General features: G+C 38.4%; 2 protein-coding genes across 4 annotated transcripts; one reads left to right on the top strand and one right to left on the bottom strand.

The window, feature by feature from the left end:
• The first annotated feature begins 3,316 nt into the window (after positions 1-3,316).
• On the top strand, positions 3,317-6,278 carry NO66 (Bifunctional lysine-specific demethylase and histidyl-hydroxylase NO66). Of its 2 annotated transcripts, none has more exons than XM_043429342.1 (6): positions 3,317-3,469; positions 3,707-4,321; positions 4,430-4,707; positions 4,887-5,619; positions 5,765-5,951; positions 6,090-6,278. In XM_043429342.1, the coding sequence occupies exons 2-6, from the start codon at positions 3,729-3,731 to the stop codon at positions 6,159-6,161; spliced, it is 1,863 nt and encodes a 620-aa protein (XP_043285277.1). In that variant the 5' UTR covers positions 3,317-3,469; positions 3,707-3,728; the 3' UTR covers positions 6,162-6,278. The 2 variants fall into 2 exon arrangements, with proteins under 2 accessions (XP_043285277.1, XP_043285278.1); XM_043429343.1 differs by having other exon boundaries at positions 3,406-3,469; positions 3,975-4,321.
• Positions 5,957-10,761, bottom strand: LOC122416409 (multiple coagulation factor deficiency protein 2 homolog). Of its 2 annotated transcripts, XR_006262103.1 has the most exons (6): positions 10,631-10,760; positions 7,319-7,483; positions 7,160-7,246; positions 6,918-7,078; positions 6,405-6,590; positions 5,957-6,174 (listed from the first exon to the last, which is right to left on the bottom strand). XR_006262103.1 is itself a non-coding variant. In XM_043429344.1 (5 exons), exons 2-5 carry the CDS (start codon positions 7,471-7,473, stop codon positions 6,460-6,462), a joined length of 534 nt encoding a protein of 177 aa, XP_043285279.1. In that variant the 5' UTR covers positions 7,474-7,483; positions 10,631-10,761; the 3' UTR covers positions 5,957-6,459. The 2 variants fall into 2 exon arrangements, 1 of the variants encoding a protein (XP_043285279.1); XM_043429344.1 differs by having other exon boundaries at positions 5,957-6,590; positions 10,631-10,761.
• Between the last annotated feature and the right edge of the window lie 8,892 nt (positions 10,762-19,653).

Below are 19,653 nucleotides of genomic sequence, written 5' to 3' on the forward strand. Positions count from 1 at the left end.
TTGTCATTGCTGTCAGCGTTATTATTCAACATCGTGATTGAAAAATTGTGTATTCGTTCAACGTCGATGACGTTGTGCAGCAGCTTTTGAGATCGAGTCGTTTTTTTTTTTTTTCAAACGGTTTTTCCAATTATTTTCAGTGATGGATGGTTAATTGATATGAGGAAAATGAATAATAATGTTTGTACACATGGCAGCATAGGTAATACTTGATCATAATTAACAAAAAAAAAAAAAAAAGAAAAAGAAAAGAAAAAAAGAATAATATTGATATCATTCGCTGTGACAAGAAGTGTGTGCATGTTGAATGTATTTTCGATAACTTGTCGAGTGTCTGTCCAATATTATTTTGCTCTACAAGTGTCTACGTTAGAATTTTAATCGAATGCAGTTTAATTGATAAAAATAGAAAGCAGAGAATGATGGATAACTGTCAAGCTCTCGATCGAACGAACAATCAAATCAATCCTTCGTCCTTATTCATCCACCAACCGATTATTTTAGGCCCTTGAGCAATTGAATGAGACGTCAAAATTTCTTTATTTGAATTCTTGAAATAATCGGTTTCAATTTGCTGTTGAACAATTCCACTGCATAGCCTCGCAATTCACAAGTGGTTTGTACATTTTCTTTTGCCTGTTTCCGAATCTTACATTCCTCGGGGGTACCTGAACTTGGAAAAATATGATGGTTTTGGGCACCAGGAGACCGAAGCGCGTCACGAATCGTCAGATGCGCCTGGAAGACTTGAGACAGAAATTTCAATTCTTTCGTTTCGAATGATCATTTTATTTTTCCAATAACACTCTATCGATCTCTCGTTCTTTTTTATCGATGTATTCATTATTCAACAACTGCGCAACTTTTTACTTGCATATACGCGAGATTTTGAGGGAGAAGAAAAGAAAAAAAATTGCGTCGACGTTGTCAACGATGGACAATAATTAGAGACATTTTATTCGACAATAATGAAATTTGAAATGCTCTCGAGACTTATATTTCTTCAGTCATGTTCGTTTTGAAATTAAAAAATTCTTCGATCGTTGTAGCCTTGTTATTTCTCATCTTGCTCGTGCCGATGTTGAGTTTATTATTTAAAAAAACAATTGCAAAAATGAAAAAAAATGAAAAAAAAAATAAACTCTTTGTCCCAAAAGTTCGAATAGCACTTGACGATTCGTGGACGACGTCATTGGCAAGAGCTCGAAAAAGGGAATTTTTTTAATCGGCGCGAGAGACGCGATTTTGCGAAAATTCTAAAAAAATAAAAAATCACACGGTGGTAAATTGTGAATGCCACCGTTGCCGACACCAAAAAAACGGAAATAAAAGTGAAAAGTAAAAAGTAATGAGAAAAACGAATTAGTACTTGAAAAAAGGATGTGCGAAGCCCCAGGATCATCAAATGCTACGAGATATTATTATAGAAAAAAGAAAAAAAAAACTGTGGATGATGCCGATAATAATTAATCGAAAATTAAACTGGGAGGATTATTAATATGAAAAAAAGAAAAATATTAAAAATTGTAATTGTTAAGGAACGAAACGTCGTTCGAGCTGGTCGCACGCTGAAAGTATGTAACCCAATTATATTTGTTGGAATATTATTAAAATGCCGGGTAAAATGTTATTGATTAGTTATTAAGGTATATAAAAACGTACGATAACAAAAAAGAGAATAAAAGCAAACATACGTAAATGATATGATTCTCTCGGTCGCAAAACAAGAAAAAAAAAAAGAAAGCAACAACAATGAACGAACATGTTTGCATAGCTTTTAAACTAATATTATTGTCGTCGCATGGTCAAAATGATTCTCGATTCTCAATCGCATTCGTCACGTGCTCGTTGAAATAAATTAATTTCTTCGCCACTTTGTATTCATTGGAGTATGAAATTAATGATAATATGATGCGAGTCGTGTTAACCAATTTGCAATCGGAATCCAGTATCACGTTGCCAAATATTTCTCTCTAGATCTCTGATTTTTCTAATTAATTCATATATCTTCGTCAAATAACCTAGATGTTTGTATGGTACAAAATTGATAAAAGAGAATAACGATTAGAAAAGAAGTAATAAAAAAGAAAAAAGGGTAGCAGAAGCTCGAAGGTGATCGCGCATATATACAAGTTCGATTTTTAACGCGGGTAAACACGATGAGTCCTTTGTAGAAACAAAAGAATGGCAGCAGACGAATCGGTATGAGGATAACCTCTAAAAGAATAAATACATCGCCACCATCCGAACCGTGTGTGACAGAGAAAAAAAACAACTAAAATCGAATACACGACATTTATTCTTCCTCGTGAATGCATTTTTTTTTTTTACTCATTTTATTCACAGCGTGTAAATAAACTCAATCGACGTGGTTATTCTCATATGAATTTGCGACCAGTTTTCTTTCTTTCCATATTTCTTGGTGAGTGTGAATTTGGAAAACTCATCTAAGAACTTCTATTTGCCTATTGTGAGACAGAAAAAGAAATAATGTGTAGATTGGCGCTGACTGTTGTAAATGTACGAAAAACTCATTGGATTGTAATAATAATTATAATATAATAATTCATCTATGTAAAGTGGATCTCCCTCCGCCTCTGCGATCCTTTCACAACCTTCATCAATTACAAGTGTATATAAAGTGATATATGCATACATTCACAATGATATGAATATATATATTTTTTCCTTGGATTCGAATAAGGCTCATTATAATAATCGTTTTATTTTGAAGCAGCATACGATGATGTGCCCGTTGCCAAATCGGAGTTGAACGCAATGTTTGCCATTTTTTTCTTTCTTGTATTCTTTTTTGATTCTCCTTTTCTCCATCACGTAGACCAATTGAGTTCTTGGCCTTGGGCGATTATCATTTTTTAAATAAGCTAACATTAGCCAAGTAAGATTTATTATGTGTTAGATTTAAATGGATCTAAATAAATAACGAGATAAAAGATGAGATTTTTAGTCATTATATGACCTGTCACATTTATCCTTTTCTTCTTTATTGTCGTGTATCACTTGGACACTACAACAAACGATTAATCATGTCTAGAGTTCGGAGGTAGGTTACCTGAAAACGAATAACCCTCCACTTTGTATTTTTGTTTATACAACTGAAGTTAAAAATAAAGTTTGTCCAAAAATTTACGAGTCGTTATGGAAAGTAAAATTTCAAAATGTTTCTGAAAAAATCGTATGTCAAAATAGAAAACTGCGGAGTGTTGGTAATGAAAAATAACTTGAGTCTTGAATGATGAGCTCCAGTGAAATCTGGCAGATAATCGCTTATTTTTTTTCAATACAGCGTTCGGATCGCGCGGTAAAGTGGCATGTACGATGTACGACGTCGGCACCACTCGTATACAAAATTGTATATCGTACTACATCGTATCTACGAATCTACGTCGTTGGTTGGCGGTTGTAGAACTTCTTGAGTTTGCGGTGACCGACACGTGTCTCGATAACAGTAAGTGAATTATTTCTGCATTTACGATTGGATTGCATGAAACATGTCTATAATATTTCTTTTAACGTTTGTGTATTCCCGCTGATGCACTTTTTATCCTTCTTCAATAGTCATCAATGTAGAGAATCGACAATTCCCATACATAACCTCATCTTTTGATCCTCCTAAACATACTAACAATGCAGCACCAAACAGAGCCGCATCAAAGGAAAAAAAATGTTTTGTCTCTTCCCATAGATCGTCAGACACATTATTAAAAATGAAAAAACTTGGGGGCCTTCCGTTATCGGCTTTCGTCGCCCATTCAAGGAAACGCAAAAATTCTGAAAGTACATCAACAGTGAAATTACCGAAGAAAAAACATGCTCGTTGTGTTACGTCGGTGAAAAATCGACGCTTAGAATTAAACGGTTCGATGGAAGTTGGCATGAAAGCGAAATTGAACAAAAAAAACAATAAACGTCGCAAAAAAAAGTTGATGAATGGGAATGTCATGGTTTCGCAGGCCGAGACTGGAGAAATTCAGTGCGAAACAATGGAAATGGAACAATTAGACGATACACCGAGTTCACAAGAACTTGGAGTCTTGGACACAGAAATGAATTCAAGTCTGATAGCTTCTGATGTTGAAGCAAATTCGTCTACCCTTGTTCAGCCTCCGATAAAAAAAAATGAGAAATCATCCAAAAAAAATGTACCAACAAGTGCAAAAATTAAAAATGAACATGTTGGCAAATCTGAGACTCCTCAGAAAGCTACAATACATAAGGGATTGAATAACAATCCCACAGAAGAGGCAAAGTCACTCTTTCAATGGCTCATTCATCCTGTTTCCGTGGAAAACTTTTTCAAGTTAGTTTTTTTCAATTATGTCATTTTATTAATTTTTTTATCGATGTTTTCTTCCTCTAACTTTGTCGAATTATCTTGAGTAACAATTTTGTTTTTATACTTTTCTAGAGAAAATTGGGAAAGAGCACCGTTGCAAATAAAAAGAAGCAAAATAAATTATTACAAGCTTCTCATGTCAACTCCGATGATGGACAATATACTCAGAAGCTTCCATATTCTCTACACTAAAAATATCGATATAACATCGTATACGGATGGCGAGAGAGAAACGTTCAATCCTCCTGGACGAGCATTGCCAAGCGTTGTATGGGATTATTATTCCAATGGCTGTTCCATCAGAATGTTGAATCCTCAAACTTTTATACCAAAGCTACATGCTTTGAATGGTAAGAATTGATTTTTTTTACAAGCATTTTTCATATTCCAGTTATTACAAGAAGGTTTCTCCTTCATGGCCATTGATTTATTCATTTGAAATATAGTTTCTTGAGAAATTATTAATTTGAAGTTGTTTGATCATGTTTACTGAATTTTTCAATGATAAATAATTTCCTTTTTTTTTCAGCTACGTTGCAAGAATTTTTTGGCTGTTTCGTCGGAGCAAATTCTTATTTAACACCACCCGACAGCCAGGGATTCGCACCTCATTACGACGACATAGAAGCCTTTATATTGCAGATCGAAGGTAAAAAACGATGGCGACTTTACAAACCAACGACGGAAAAAGAGTATTTGCCGCGTTATTCATCGAAAAACTTTGATCCATCGGAAATCGGCGAACCGATTCTCGACACTGTAATAAATGCTGGAGATTTGTTGTACTTCCCGAGGGGAACTATTCACCAAGGAGAAACGATTGACGGAATGCACAGTCTTCACATTACGCTAAGCGTTTACCAGAAAAACAGTTGGTGCGATTTTCTCGAGAAACTAATTCCCGATGCTCTGAAAACTGCAGTCGACACAGATTCACGATTTCGAGAAGGTCTCCCCATCGATTATCTCAGAAACGTCGGATTCGTTCATTCCACTAATGAGAATGATGCACGAAAGAATTTTGCTGAAAAAACGAAAGATTTGCTCCACCGATTAATCGATCATATCGATATCGACAAAATAGCTGATCAAATGGCCAAAGAAAATATTCACGATTTTCTGCCACCGGTTCTTGCACCTGAGGAACAAAATTGCTCGGTTCTCAAAGACGGAGAGAAAATGATTGCCGAAGGATTAGTCACGAATCGAATCGAGATTGAACCCGACACGAGAATTAGACTGTTGAGATCGCATTGCATCAGGTAAAAAAAACTTCAATAATTTATCTTTCAATTTTTTTTGTCTCGTCTAAAGTCGTTCCTACTGCAAATATTTTGATTGTTCAAGAATCTAATCGAAACTCCAACATTTTACCGTCATTTTCATGAAATGTTTCGTTTTTTTCAGACTCGTTGAAGAAGAAGTCTGCATGAGAATTTATTACTCGACTGAGAATTCGAAAGAGTATCACGAGTACGAGCTCCAGTTTCTCGAGGTGGAAAAAAAGCTCGCTCCAGCGATTCATGAAATCATTAAACGCTATCCCGATTTCATCAAGGTTGAGGATTTGCCGATCGAAGGAGAAGACAACAAAGTACGTCAGTTTCAACAATTCCATACAAAACATTGTTATAGTTCATTTTTTAGCACAAAAATACTGTTATTTGTACCTCACAATTTTTGACACACACTCTAAATGATTAAAATACATCAATTTTTTCTTCATTTTTAGGTCCAAGTAGTGAGGGACCTCTGGGAAAAATGTATTGTCGTGACCGATGTTCGATTGCCTGTGATCCGTTGATTTAATCCGGAATCTTGACAGTTCGTTATTTCATTAAAGTGCAAAATACATAAATATTATTTATAAGTTCATAAGTAAACTCATGTATATAAAAGTTTATCTTTTTCAAATATTCTATTTTTCTAATATCTTGACACGTCGGATTGGAAAAGAATCAACTATGAGGCTTCCAGATACTGAAATTTCTTTTTTTCTTCTACTCTGTTATTGGCACACGTGGAATAATAGTCATCGAAAACTTACAGATCTCTTGCTCCGATCTCGGATTCATTCAAATTCATTCAAACTCGCTTTATCCTCAGATTTTTAATTTTATTTTTCTTCGCTCTTTTTCGTCCTGGTCTTTTTGCCTGCCTAAAACGTATTCAATGTATCCTAAGTAACCGTCGTTGTCCAAATCGTCTTCAGCCAAAACTCGATCTATCAGTTCTGCAAAAAAATAAATTTTAGTCGCGCGACGATGAATTTTCCGTTTTATAACTCAGCCCGGCCGATCGTTTCTCTTTACATGATTTTTTTAATTCTTCAAACATAAAACTTTGATTCAATTGAATCGAAAAATTGTTTTCATTCACTCGAGTTTTACGAATGAGTAGAATTTTCAGAAAATTTATTATTGCATTCCATCGAAAATGAAATTAAAAGAAAAGGTTGTTCGGAAATTCCATTGATTCTTGTTGAAATTGAATATAATTTCATCCATCAAAATTATATTAATTATAACTGATAACAGATTTTTGAAAAATTTGAACGAACCAATGATCCACGAGTCATCGACAACGGCGTGTTCCTGATCGGCGTGCACGTGATCGACTTCGTTTGAATTTTCATCATTTTCCTCACCGTGGAGGGAGTGTTGAAGAGCGCGAAGAAGTTCGAGTCCATCGAGTTTCGTATTATTGTCAATATCGTGAAACCTGAAGGAAAAATTTCAAAATTCACGCAACAAAAAATGTTCCTTTTTAAAATCTTTTAAATTGTGCTTCATCTTTTCTCACTTGAAGTAATAAAATTCCAGTTCCTGAGCGTTCATATTCACGATGTCGATGTGTTCGGCCATCGAGCCCATGTCCTCAGCGAGATGCCTGGAAAATACGTTGAGTTTGTGGATTATTCGAACCGAAAGGAAAAAGTGCCAGAAAAACGTCTTCACTTACGTCGCATCTTGCAAAAGCTCTTCATTTTGAGTTATTTTCACTGACGGTTCGGGCACGTAGTGATTATGCAAAACACTGCTTCTCGGATGATGGGGCCCACGGAATGGGAAGACAGGTTCCATGAGCAGTGTCACAATAATTGTAACGAACAGCATTATTGGGCATCTGGAAAAATCATCAGGATCTTCAAAAGTCAATGCAAGTAACGATGGAAAATGAAACTCCAAAACTGAAGTTTTCGAATTCTCGTAGAAAATTATTAAAGTGATATTCGATCGAAGCTAGTAAAATTTAGTGAATCATTAAAGAAACACTGAAAAACTTGAGTATCAAAGAAAAAGAAAACTAAGAATAGTCAATTGCCTGATTTTGGATTCATACATTTTACCAAAGCATGTGAAAATGAATAATTATTTTTCTTACAAAATCGTGGGTATATGGACGAATGAAAATAGAAGAAAGGAAAAAAATTCCAATGAAAATTGAGGCAATTCGCAGCAAGTCTCGATCGAGCACGTGAATCGTAGAAAGTGAGTTCGTTCGGTGAATGAAATTCGATGAATTTGGTGAGCGATGTAGCGAAACACAATAGGACCTGCTGTGGGGACCGAGAGGGTGAGTCCGGGGCTGAAAAGTCGCGGGTGGTGTGCGACACGACTTTTTCGTGTGCGGGAGCTGAGGGAGTGATCTCGAAACGAACGCACCGTCGACACGATTGAGAAGAACCCCTTGGACACAACGACAGATGTACTGTACGGGGAGGTCCGCGGTAATTATTATGCGATTACCCACAAGCCCATTGATTTAGATTGCAACCATGAGGGGGTCCATCGACAGTCTGGTTCTCGAATTCATTCGCTCCAACACATTCGCGTATAAATATAAACATAACAATTCGCAGAGTGATATTAATAACGATTAAAATACGCACGATAGAGGTAAAAGAAAATCCAAAAATATGAGAAACAATTTCGTGCGACGAGTCGTGAAATTAGTTTTGCTTCGTAAAACACGTCGAATGGAATAACGATAAAACTTTTTGCAACGATCCAACAAAGTTCATTCGATTCGTTTGATTAAAAAATAACAAATAATTCGAGCAATTGAATGGCGTTTTGAAAGAAGGAAAATTTACACTCGACTCCGAAGCCTCGGAAGATTCGATCAACCTCTTTTCTCTGTGAAACTCAATGAAATTACGAGATTTCAATATTTCGCTTGTATCCCAACTATATTTGTTCGAGCCAACAGTAAATTATTGTATTCTTCAAGAAGTTGAGCATCAACGATGGGTAAACGGACTTGAAAGAACGTCGAGATTGATGAAATCATTAGTAGCTAGTTCGATAACATTTTAATGTAATTTTCAAGTTGATAATGGTCAAGAAATTAATGAAAAATGGTAGAAATTCGTTTTGAGCAGGACAATGGTTTGTGCAAACGGTAATCAAATCTGTTTTTTTCTATTTCGTCAATGTAAATCAATCCTTTCGGAAGACAGTACCCAATTTTGGAGCACACAAAGGAATGCTATGAGTGACTTGTTGCTCGAAATTAGAAAAAAACCAATTCGCTGTACTCGAGTACATTGTTTCGCGATCGGTAAATGAAACGAGTTTATTCATGGCTCTGTGCAAATAAAATAACCTCATAGGGATAGTGTCCGGGGTTGTGGAAAGAGCGTAGGTGTTAAAAGACACACAAGAGTGCGATACGGATTTGGGGTACTTAGGAATCAATTCTATGGGCTTAAAGCAGGCGCTATGGCGAATATAAAGAGAGGGAATGGGAGTGCATATGTTGATGGGGGTGCCCCAAGGGGCTCGTTCTTTTTCTCCCTCTTTCTCTCTTTTTCTATTTTTCGATGCAAGTGGACCCCCGTGGGCGAAGAGCCCCAACTCGTCAAGGACGTTGCCGACACACAGGGAACAGAAAGCTCGCCATTTCCCTCACCCTTCGGGTGTCGAGATCCATAAATAATTTATATCATTTGGCCTATTCAATGGGGGGGACACGAGAACGAGACAAAATACGAGGCGCGACCCATATGTACCTGTGTCGCCTTACACTTTCAGGACCTGCGAGTCGTCCTGATACTACTCGATCCTCATTTCTACTCTTACAAAGGGCGAACAATATTTACGTCTGAATTTGGATCGCTTGCAATTATGAGAAGCAGGAAAGTTCGTTCGCTGATTTGATTTTACATCAATTTTTCTCTTTTCATTATTAATTAACTTTCGGATTTCGCATTCATCGGTTTTTGACAGCTGAATTTGTTTTTTTTTTTTTCTCTCTTTTTCGAAAAGAAATTTGTTTCACGTTCCTCTTAACGTTTCTGAACTTTCTTGTTTTCTTTTTATCCCATGGAATTTCTAAGGAATTTCTTGCTCGCGAGAATAATTATTTGAGACCGAAACTCGCAGTTCGTAACTCTCCGACTGTCCTCCAATTCTAATTATTATATTTTCGATTGATTATTCGAGGGAGAAAAGCATTGAATGAAAAATTAAAAGAAACGTAACAGGATTGAAGTACAAACTGCATTCTGTAAACAGATGATGACGATTTCAATGATACGATAAGATCGCCCAAATGGCAGGCTACTTTGTGAATATGCAGAGCCAAAAAACTCGTTTCATCTCGACCGATTGAAAAGTGCAACACGATACTTTTGTGACATCCTGATCCATGAATTTTTAAATGGCAAACGCTCGCTCCTTCCCTCACCGTGACTATCTTTTGTCACACATCTTTCGTCTCAGTTCATAGACAACATTGAAAAGTTTCAGGATCGTTTCAACTTCCCTGCTCCTCCTAAAAGTGTCAAAATTCCAAGTTTGTTTTTCAATTCTCAATAACAAAAAAAAAATGAACAAACTTAAAAAACTAATTTTTTCTTCGTTTACTGGACGATTTCTGTTTTGCTTTCTGTATTCTCCACGCGTTCAAAGTCGATTTGTATTCTCTTGTCTCATTTCGTTATAAAAAAATATGCAATAAAAAACGACGAAAGATTCGAGGGAATTGGCTTGTTTTTTTATTGATTTATTTTGTCGTTTTGAATGATAATATTTTTCAGCGATTGAAAGTAAACGAGCGTCGAATAAACAATATTCGAGGAGGAACGTGACTCGAGGACAGACACAAAAATCCATAGCAACGACGTTGCATCACTTCCGTAGTTTCGGAGCATAAAACAACGATCTGGACTATCCGAAGGCTTTAGCGGGGCATTGAAGCTTCGGGAAATGAAAAGTCTCGAAACAGAAGGGATCGCGATGAATGATTTATCACAGATGAGGATCTTACCTGCGAGTAATCGATATATCGAGGATAAAGCGTCGAAAAGTTGGTTGCCTCGCCTCGATCTTTCCTGGATGCTGGATTGTGCTGCTTCCCCGGTATTTTCCTAGCTTCGTCGCACGCGCGAGCGATTATCGACGTTTTTCCTTGGACCTGCGTGCTCTCGAAGCTGCTCATTTAGAGTTGCGCGGCACATGCGGGCGGGCTTTCGTTTTTTCGGATTTCAATCCTCTCCGGAGCCGTTCGAGGACCCTTCTATTTCCCATTTTGTGCAACAAGAGGCCTTCGCTCGGAAGGATTTTCCAAGTGTTGCGATTCGGACGTCCCCAAGACGATCGTCTCAAGCCTCGGAATCATTTTTCATTAATTCACTTCGTAGCAGATGAAACTTTTATTGACAGTTGGCCCGTCACTGGCTTAATTAAGCGTCTGCGATGGAAATCACTCGGCAGAATTATCATTTTCAGCCCAAAATTCATTTTATAGGAATTCCTCGGTAGCGGGATTATCAAAAAAATAAATTTTCATAGAAAAAACTATTCGAAAGCAATTACCGAAAACTGCTGCAGAATCCTTTACAAAAATAGAAACGCGAGATCAAAAATTCCAAGAAATTTGGAAAAAAGAAAAAAAAATTGAAATTAAAAGCGTTCGGTAGAGGCGTGCAAAGAAACCGGAAAAATTTTCATCTCATTTCGCAGTGCCAGGGCAAGTCTAGAAATTGGATGAAAATACCATTATAAAAAATTGAAAAAAAAAAAAAAAAAAAAAAATAATAATTAGAAAACAAACAAGAGAAATTTCACCAAAGTATTTATAAATGATCCATAAAAAAATACGAGTATGGCACATTTCCCCATGAGTTCGAGTGACAATCGTGCAAGGGGAATATGGGAATGGGAGAGAAACAAAAAAAGGGTTTGAAATTCGAATTTTTAGCCGCAGGGGAGCTTGCAAACATATTCGAGTACGCTTGGTGAGGGAGGAGGAGACGGAAAGAGCGGGCCAGGACGAAGAGGAAAAGCAGGGGGGGGGGGAGAGAGGGAGGAAAACGCTGATGGAAAATTCGTGGATGATACCCGCGTGAGGGATAACGGCAACTTTTGAGCGGCAACGTATAATACAGCGAGTGAAGCGGGGGAGAGGCTCGAGGGAGGAAGAGGGTTGAGACGAGGGGGATGAGAGCGAGTGAGCGCGCGCTCGGTTCTCTCTACGGTCGCCATGACAACGAGCGTAGCCTAAAGCTATGCTTTTATTGATTCCAAGCCGCAAACAATGTACAGGAGTGTGGATGTTTCGCTACGTTCTTCCCATCTCACTCGTTTCCTCTCTCTCTCTCTCTCCCTCCTCCTCATCCTCTCTTCATCCTCATCCTACTCATCCTACTCGTTCTCCAAATTCACTAGCTTTTCGCCCCCGAGCTCTCCATTCCCATTCTGTATTTCTTTTTCTCGAATTACTTCACAACTCGACCAATTGTTCCTTCTTTTTATTCTCCAAGGCCTCGTGTCTCTCCATAAATCACCAATGAGAATACTTCTCGCTCTCGAAATTCATGCATCTTTCACTCTCTCCTCCTATTCCCGCATATATTTTTATATGTGCGAACGGAGAAACAAACAGTTTTTTTGCATCCAACGGCTTCTCATTCGAGATTTCCTTGGTTTCTCATTCTTTTCGATCAAAATTTCTTTCGGTTTTTCTGTTTTTTTTTTTTTCATTTTTCAGGTTTGAAGACAATTCTGCATGATTTGACGAGCAGCCGTCATTTTTTGCGCTCTTAATTTGTTCTTTTTTTTAATACTCAAACCGAATGTTCCATCAATAAGTCGCGTAACCAGTTGAAAAATCAGTTTTTTTCGAGCCATTCGTTACCAACGAAATGGGGAAAGGAGCTCGAATTTTCTATGATTTTGAAAAATCGGGTTTAGAGAAAAATAATCTCAAACTAAGCAGCGAATCGAGGGAGCAAACTTTCGGATATTATTATAAATTCGATAAAGGAACAACCGAGCTCGAGTCATCGATGCGAATGGATAATTCCCGATTAGCCGAATTACATTCGATTCGTATGTACGCGAGCTAACTGGACCCCCCGAAGTGATTTCCATTCGCCACCCACTGGCGAATCTCTCCGTCAGCCACATGTGGTTTTTATGTGCTTCGCGGATGGAATAAAAAAATCAGTGATCCAGTCGACCGATTGCAACTTTACGCGTTTTTTGTTTCCCCAGAAAATTGAACGATCGCGTGCGACGAATCTTTAATTTGCAAATGCTGTTTTCAGGCAATTGAAACTCGCGAAAAAAAACTGGCATCGCATTTCACATACAAAAATTATCTGGACACTGGTCTTAGGAATGAAGTCCGAAGCTGAGAGCTCATTTTATCGGAGTTTTCGTTGATCCACAAATTCTAATGCAATTTTGCATTTAAACATTATTTCTTTAGCCAGAAAACTACGAACAATGCGAACATCCATAAAAATGGTGATTTCCGCCGTAAACGTCCGTTGACAAAAATATAAAAAATGTGCATCACCTTAAATGAGTCGATCGAATTTCTATTTTTTTTTTTTTTTTTTATTACCATTTTATTATGATCACATGAGTCACGATTTTTTTGCATAGAATACGGTACAATTCGATCGAGACGTTGAGTTTTTAAAATTCATGTATACGAAACGATTTTCTTAAGGAAGTTGAGGCTGTACAGTCATTTTTTTTACCCAAAAGTTATGACCTTTCAAAAGTTAGGCCAGTTTACAGTTTGACAATGTTGCATACACTTTAAAGAAAAGTTGGGGAAAAAAAGACGAAAAACTGGTGAAAGCTCAATCGAAAACACGAACGGTGACGATCCTAGCCTCAAAAAACTGCACGGGAAACAGATTATTATTAATATAATCTCAGCAAATCTCCTAATAAATCTGAAAAAAATGGACATTGTTCGGCAAGCCTTGCTCATGTTGCCCAAAAAATTTCATATTTTCAGCATCATTTTTAACGGAGATATCACTGAATGTGTCTTGACTTCCATGAGATTACATGTTATTTGGCTCAAATTGTTATTGATTTTTCTCAGCAACAACGCTCCTAAACTGTCTGAAAATTGAACTGATTTTTTTTTACACTTCACTTTATAAGATGCAATCGGTTTAAAAGCGATGACATCATTTTCATTCTAATGCCTCAACTTCCTTAAGGTGGTTCCTCCACGAGACAGTTAAATTAGGAAATTATGTAAATTTGGCATACGTATTGTTTAACATATGAACAACACCTCTATAAAATTTCAACAAGTTTCACCATCCCGAACCCGAGATATATGTAATTGAAGTTGACTCAATTAACACGTAACATATGGACCATGCATAGGCAAACAGCACATTATTAATTCTACCGCTAGTACTAAAATTAGGAAGTTTATAAAAAACGAGGAGGAGCTAGAGCAGGATATGACAGATATTGCGAAAAAAATCAAGGTGATTGACCATCTAGTTTGACAGATACAGTCTCGAGAAGTACAAAGGTTTAGGCTGCATACGATATATTTTGCAAGCGAACAAGCGAATGTCGTCTGTATAGACAACCTTTTCTGTGTGTTGAAGCGTAGCCCGGATAGTTCCGTCAAAAAGTTTACTCGCGATGTCGGATCAAAAATACTTTCAGAATAAATTTTACGAAAGCAAATGATATTTGTACTATATCTGTTGGCACCGAGTACGTATATAGGGTCTTTACAAAGTTATCGATTACGATCCGAACAAATTATCAAGCCTTTTAATATGCAGACGGTACATAACTTTTAGTTGGGGCTGTCGTAGGGGATCGACCTTAAGATGATGGATCAGTCGGTAATCACAACCGTGAGTGCGAGAGAGATAGCTGCAAATTTTGAAAAGGAAATTTTTCCACATCGGTCGTCCGATCGAAAAAATAAAAATGTCATCGGATTTTTGCGATCGTGCTGCGTACGATGACATTTTTATTATTTTAATCGGACGAACGATGTCAAAGAGTTTCAATTTCAAAAATTCGAGGTGTGATTACCGACTGATGCATCATCTTAAGTCTTGAAATTTACACAGAGTTTAAATGGACAATCGACTGACACGCGTATCAAATTTTAAAGGGCTCGTCTTATTCATCATTGAGATAAACGTGCTTAAATATGAAGGTTTGGGAAAAAATTCGAGACGATTATCTTATTAGTTATAAAAATATATTACGTTAAAGATTGAACGAAATTGGCAATGAGCACTCTCGTGAAACCCCACATTTGCTTATTTCGGTATTTCTTTATTTTGCCCATTCCTGTCATAGCCTTCTGTCTTTTTATTAACACTTTTTTTCTCGATAAATTTTCCGTTGTGTTCTCCGTTTGCGCTCTCTAAAGCAATTTTTAACATAAAACTATAGTACTTTAATTAATGGCTTGTTATTTAATTCGCCAAAAGATAAGTTGAAAAAATTTATTTACATTTCGGATGAATAATTTTGACATTAATTTAAAGTGATTACATCTTTAATTAGGAAGTGAAAATCGGTCCAACCCATAAAATACGATCCTTCGGGCATGATCTGCCTAAAATAGCAGAGAGAATCGTTAAGAGTACGGATCAGTCGACTAACCTCACTCGGGATTTTCGAAATCGAAATTCTTTGAGACAGTTTGACCGGTTAAAAAAGGCTCCGATTGATCCATCCTCTTAAGTGGACGCGATTGAGTTTATTCGAGTGTTTTTTCAAACAATGATAATTTCGTATCGATACAACAAGGGAATTAATTGGAGTATAATAACGATAGCATAAAAACTGAGAAAATGATGCGTCGCTCGATCGAAAGCGTCATTCTGACGCATGAAAATTGCCCAAAGGGATGCGCAAAGCATGATCGAAGTTCCACCCGATCAGAGTCTACCGAAACTGCCCGTCGAATAATATATTCATAGCTTCCGGATGGTTGAGCGTGTCTCTCTTTATCTCTCTTTGCCTCTCCGCCTCGCCCGGCCTCGCGTGAGCACCGATCTCTCTTTGCGAAAGCATGCATCATCCCCGTTGCCGCGGCGTGTCCCATTCGCCATTCCATCGGGCATTCGGCCCATCCGCACGTAAATAGGCTATCGAACAATTATTCCAAACGCGTACCGCACACTTTCAATATTTCTCTAAAGTACAGAATCCCTTTGCAATTTTCAACATTTTTCATCGGTTTTCCCATTGAAAAACTCATTTTCGAGATCGGTTTGACAACTCGATTATTCTTTCTCTTTGACAAAGCATCGATTCGGTGCTTCATTTGTTTAGTCCATTTCCATTCCAAGTGGCATCCGCATTTATTTCTGTCTGATTCCTCCCCAAAATATATTTTTTTAAATCACGTTATTCGCGCGGTGGATCATCGTCAAGATTTATTTTTCAATTCGGTTTTTCGTTAATTAAGAAAAAACACATCGTTGGCCTCGAAGCGAATGAATTTATCGCCGCAATCGTTTATTCCGTTGAAATTTTTGCCTCGCTTAAAGGAGCCTTCACCGCGGATCCCGAAATGTCCTACCCCTTTCGTGCCGCGATTGGAATCTCGTTAAAAGCGATCGAGTGTATGAGAAGATTAAGAAGTTCCCGTGAATCCGGCGTCTACGTCTACCGCCAGTCTCGAGCACATCGGAGAATATTTTCTCTCACAGAGTCTAAAATATATCGCGCAGCGAAGGATGCGAGTCGAAACGTTGTCCGACCGATCGTGAATTTATTTATAGGGAAACGTGGCTCTGCAAGACTGAAATAAGCACGAGCTGGGAGAGTAAAAAGAAGATAAAAACCAAAGAAAACAGGACGAAATAAGTGAAAAAAAGTAAACGGGGCTCTGGCAGGAAAGAACATTTTTTTCCATCTCTTTGCCGCTTTATTTTACCGTGGCGAATCTCGCGTTTTTCTTTTCCTGTTAAACGTAGCTAAGAGTAAGTCTGCGGGGGCGAGAGGGGAGGAGCCGGGGGGGTAAAACGTTTCTTTGGTTTCCGGGGGAGAAAAAGGAGGAAGGTGTTTGGGTGTATGTGCTCCGTCGATAACTATTTCCAATAAAGAACCGCCCTCTTGCATTTCACCGTTTTTAAATGCTCCGTTTTTTCCCCCGCGTTTATTTTCGTTTTCTCTCTCGATGGAAAACCGTGAACGAGCGTAGGCTAAGTGCAAAATTATTTTTAAAATATTTACCTAACAACGTTAGCCTGAAAGCTGACCCAGTGTATATAACGAGAAGGACTTCGTACGTTGTGTACATAAACGCGATAAAAAACGGAGGAACCCTCCGCATAGAACCCTCGCGAAGCGGACGAAAAGAATCGTAAATGGCGAACTTTCTTTTTTACACAACTTTGAAGCCTTCTTTTTTCATCCCTTCCTTAAAAAGCCTTTTGCAACAGTTATCCAGGCGATGAAACCCTCAGAAACAACCCTTCGTGTCCGCATCGGGGCAAGTTCTCGTAATAAATTCTTATGGGAAGGAACCCTCGACCACCGCGCAACCCAAGTTTCCCTCTGGGTCTTCGAACCGACGGCCCTCTTCGGTCAACCTTAAACGAGGGATTTCATGTTTTTCATTCGTTTCCTCGTGTCTACTTTGCCAATTATCAACGATGAGAATAACGACCGTGAAAACGTGGAATTTCGAACCGTGCCTCGATCGTCAGGCGAGGATCGAGTGCTCTTTGCCATTTTTTCCGCATCCCTCGTTCCGCGGCAAGGTCGCGGAGCGATGCCTCGCCATTTTTGCTTCCAAAGGGTGAGAGAGGCGCGTGGGAGGAGCTTGGGAAGCTCTTGTACCCTCGAGTCTCTCGTCCCACTATCTATGAGCTGCTCTACAAAACGTCGAACTTGTTCAAAAGCTTTTGCTCCGTGTATAAAAGAGAGAAGGAAAAGGCGAGATGAAAACGAGCCAAGAGTGGAATGTTGCAGGGAGCGAGTAAGAGTGCATGAGAAATTCATCCTCCGAGGAGGATAAAAAAAAAAGAGAAAAAACGTATCAGTAAGGTAGAGAAAAAAGCTCAGATCTCGACCTTGCGAAAAGTAAGTACGAGAGAAATCGTAAAAAAACGCCTCGGAAAAGTTGAGCTCTCGGCTCTTTCGTCAGAGATGTTCCAGCATCCTCTGTCTTCCATTCGTTCGTCCTTTCAGTGCGCTCTCTCTCTCCCCTCGATCCTCTTTTTCCTGCCTCCGATCCTCGACTCTTCGCGAAAACTTTGACTTTTACCAATTCTACTACTTTCCCCGATTTCCAGACCAGACTATAATTACGATTCTTCTGCCTCCTTTTTCCTCGAGCGATCTTCGACTCCGCAGCATTTTTTTATTCTGTCCCAGAAAGTGCCACGTTTGTACGCCTCTTCGCATCGACTGAGCCAACAAACAATGGGAGTTTAAACATGGTAAACTAAAACTGCGTGTTAGCCCTTTTTTCAGTGTCACACCAACGACATTTCTTATCACGGGAAGCGCATAAATCACATTATCATATAAGGCACTCTAATTTTTTTCAAATTCCCAACAAATCCGGCCACTTCGCGAGTGAGGGGAAATCGACCGATCTCGAGTAAAGATACGCGTTGCAAGACGCTGCGCCGCGTCTCTCGATTTATTCGAAAAGTACACTCGATTGACCGGCGATAAAACTGAAAAATCCTCCCGCAAGTCTTGACTGTTGATTCGCATTCTTTTTGGCTAAATAAGAGACAAAATTCCCGCGAGCTCTTGCCCCACAGAGCGGCCTCTCATCGAAATATTTCTCACGAACTCGATTAATCGTTTTTCCCAAAAGAATAAAAAACGAGTCCGAAGCACGCGAGAGCGAGAGAGAAACCGAGAAATGAATGTGAAAAAAAAAAACAGAAGGAAAGATTCGCAGCTTCCCTCGGTTTTACCACCGTTGCGCGGCGCTTCTCTATCAACGCTTTTTCCATCGTATATCTATACATATTATATTTACATTATATATATATATGTATACGTATATACAACGTACGTATATCCACCTGAGAGGAAGACCTACGACGGGGGTTTCAATTTGCCGCGGGGTGCCGTCAGCAGGCTGCGTTTAACAACTTTTTAATGGGCGTAGGGCGACTAGCTGCTGCCGTTGATGTTCTCGTGTATATATATAGATACACGTAGATACGTATTTTATATAAGGGTTTGAGGTTCAAGCTCTGCCGGATTCTCTTGGCGTGCTAGACTTTGCTTGAGCCTCGCGACGTAGACAACCTTCCTCAGCAGCTCTATATACGAGAGAAAAGCCTCGGCGATCACGCTATAACGGGTGTCGTGCGTCAAACGACTCGTAAATATGACGAACAGACGAACCGATGCGTTTTCGAACTCGAACGATTCCCGTAGTACTGATGAGAGTAATTAAAAAATTAATAATAATCCGAATGATGGTGATCGGACTGTTCGAATGGTTCGGTTGGTGGAATCGAAGTCGAATGTTTCGTCCACCGAATTCGGAAGGTAGTTCGGTCGTTCGGTGACTGGTCAAGTTCACAACTACTTTATGTTGATTAAATTCAAGTATAAATTGTAAATAAAATTAATAATAAACTCGCATTGGGAATATTTTTATCACAATAATGTAATAAAATGCTTTAAAAATATCATAAAAGACGGAATTTATACTTCAACTTGACTAGTTTATGATTGTGTCGGTACCGGTGGCACTTGAAATATACACACGACCCGGGGAACATTTTTATATTAAAGAAAGTTTACATCGGTGTAATGACACCGAGAACAAGGAATGGTCAATTGGTTAAAAAAAGCTAAGCTACTAGACGAATGAAAGCACGCGAGTCAGTCGCAAAAATAAATTTGATGAAATTCTCGCGATTCTTGAATTCGCCCGAAGTTCAATCAGCTGTTACCAGCAGTCCAGCGTAATGACTGACATCCGCTTTCGACGCGTCAAAAACAAAAATTTTTTCATGTTTTTTTTTTTTTTCTTTTTTTTCACAAAAGCTCCGTAAGATAATGTTTTTT

This window comes from Venturia canescens, chromosome 9 (genome assembly GCF_019457755.1).
Source record: "Venturia canescens isolate UGA chromosome 9, ASM1945775v1, whole genome shotgun sequence".
In the NCBI taxonomy this organism is placed as follows: domain Eukaryota; kingdom Metazoa; phylum Arthropoda; class Insecta; order Hymenoptera; family Ichneumonidae; genus Venturia; species Venturia canescens.